The 1,428-nt window shown below is 47.7% G+C and overlaps 1 protein-coding gene across 1 annotated transcript in view; it reads left to right on the top strand.

Annotated features, from left to right (window-relative positions):
- LOC119584948 (RNA polymerase II degradation factor 1-like) overlaps positions 1-1,356 on the top strand; it is a gene marked incomplete in the record, with an annotated part of 7,747 nt that extends 6,391 nt beyond the window's left edge. Inside the window, 1 exon segment of the mRNA XM_037933545.1 lies at positions 1-1,356. Within this exon segment, the coding sequence (XP_037789473.1) occupies positions 1-291 (291 nt within the window).
- Positions 1,357-1,428: the final 72 nt, after the last annotated feature.

The following is a 1,428-nucleotide window of genomic DNA, read 5'->3' as shown; positions in this document are numbered from 1 at the left end:
ACTCTCTCCGGAGGCTACACTTCACCCTACTACTACTACCCACACCAGTACGACTACGATTTCCCCGCAGGCTTCGCTTTCGCAGGGCTTCCGGTCGTGAAGCCTCCAGTGGGGGCGAAGAGAGTAAATCCCGAGGAACCCTTCGCGGCAGGACACACGGCTTCCAGAGTGAATACCCACCCGCCTGTGGCTCCTCACCGGAATTACCTGACTCATGACAACCCGATCACCGCCGGACACACGCCGGATCGTCGACACCACACCAACTACGTGATTGGACTCGCCCGTTAATAGCTATTCTTTTCGGTCAGTGGTATGTAAAATTTTTGATGATTCCTGCAACGAGTAATGAGTTAATGGACCGATAGATCGATGAGTAATATTTCCATGAGTATTATGACAAATGGTAGAGCTATGTACCAAAGTCATCAACGCCACAGAGCATCTTTAAAAATCCATCAGGTGTGGGCGTCTGTGTTTGGGGCTGAGGTGTGGGTGCTGACAGAAAGTTGGTGGCGGGCGGGGGACGATTTTATTGCGTGCGGATGTCTGGAATCCAGTCTAACCGACATGTTACCATTCCTCTTGTGTCTGTTATAGTGTCTCTGCTGATGTCTCATAACTATTTTACCACAACTTGAGGTTAGTCTCTGCAAGTGTTTCTTCTGACTGTAAACGAGACAATTACTTTGGGCGTTTCATCTGATTTGCACACGTTAAAAGGGAGTTTCCCCTTCAGTGTAAACACTACAAGGGCAGGCACTGCGGGAGTTTCCCCTTCAGTGTACACACTACAAGGGCAGGCACTGCGGGAGTTTCCCCTTCAGTGTACACACTACAAGGGCAGGCACTGCGGGAGTTTCCCCTTCAGTGTACACACTACAAGGGCAGGCACTGCGGGAGTTTCCCTTCAGTGTACACACTACAAGGGCAGGCACTGCGGGAGTTTCCCCTTCAGTGTACACACTACAAGGGCAGGCACTGCGGGAGTTTCCCCTTCAGTGTACACACTACAAGGGCAGGCACTGCGGGAGTTTCCCCTTCAGTGTACACACTACAAGGGCAGGCACTGCGGGAGTTTCCCCTTCAGTGTACACACTACAAGGGCAGGCACTGCGGGAGTTTCCCCTTCAGTGTACACACTACAAGGGCAGGCACTGCTTTGAGTTCCCCCTTTAGTGTACACACTAAAATGAGTCTCCCCTGAATTGTACTTTTTCACCACATTGTTTGTATATGGTAACATGAACTCCATGAACAGTGTATAATTGTTATCTAACAATATGTTGTTAACTACTTTAGTGTTTAAGTAATTTAGAGATAGATTTGTAAATTATTAATAAATATCTTAATGTATATCAGATTATCTGACCACTGTTTTTTAAAGAGAATGCCATATTGATTTTATCATTATGACGGGGTGGTTTG

This window comes from Penaeus monodon, chromosome 19 (assembly GCF_015228065.2).
Source record: "Penaeus monodon isolate SGIC_2016 chromosome 19, NSTDA_Pmon_1, whole genome shotgun sequence".
Taxonomy (NCBI): Eukaryota; Metazoa; Arthropoda; class Malacostraca; order Decapoda; family Penaeidae; genus Penaeus; species Penaeus monodon.
This window is presented reverse-complemented; position numbering and strand designations above follow the sequence as displayed.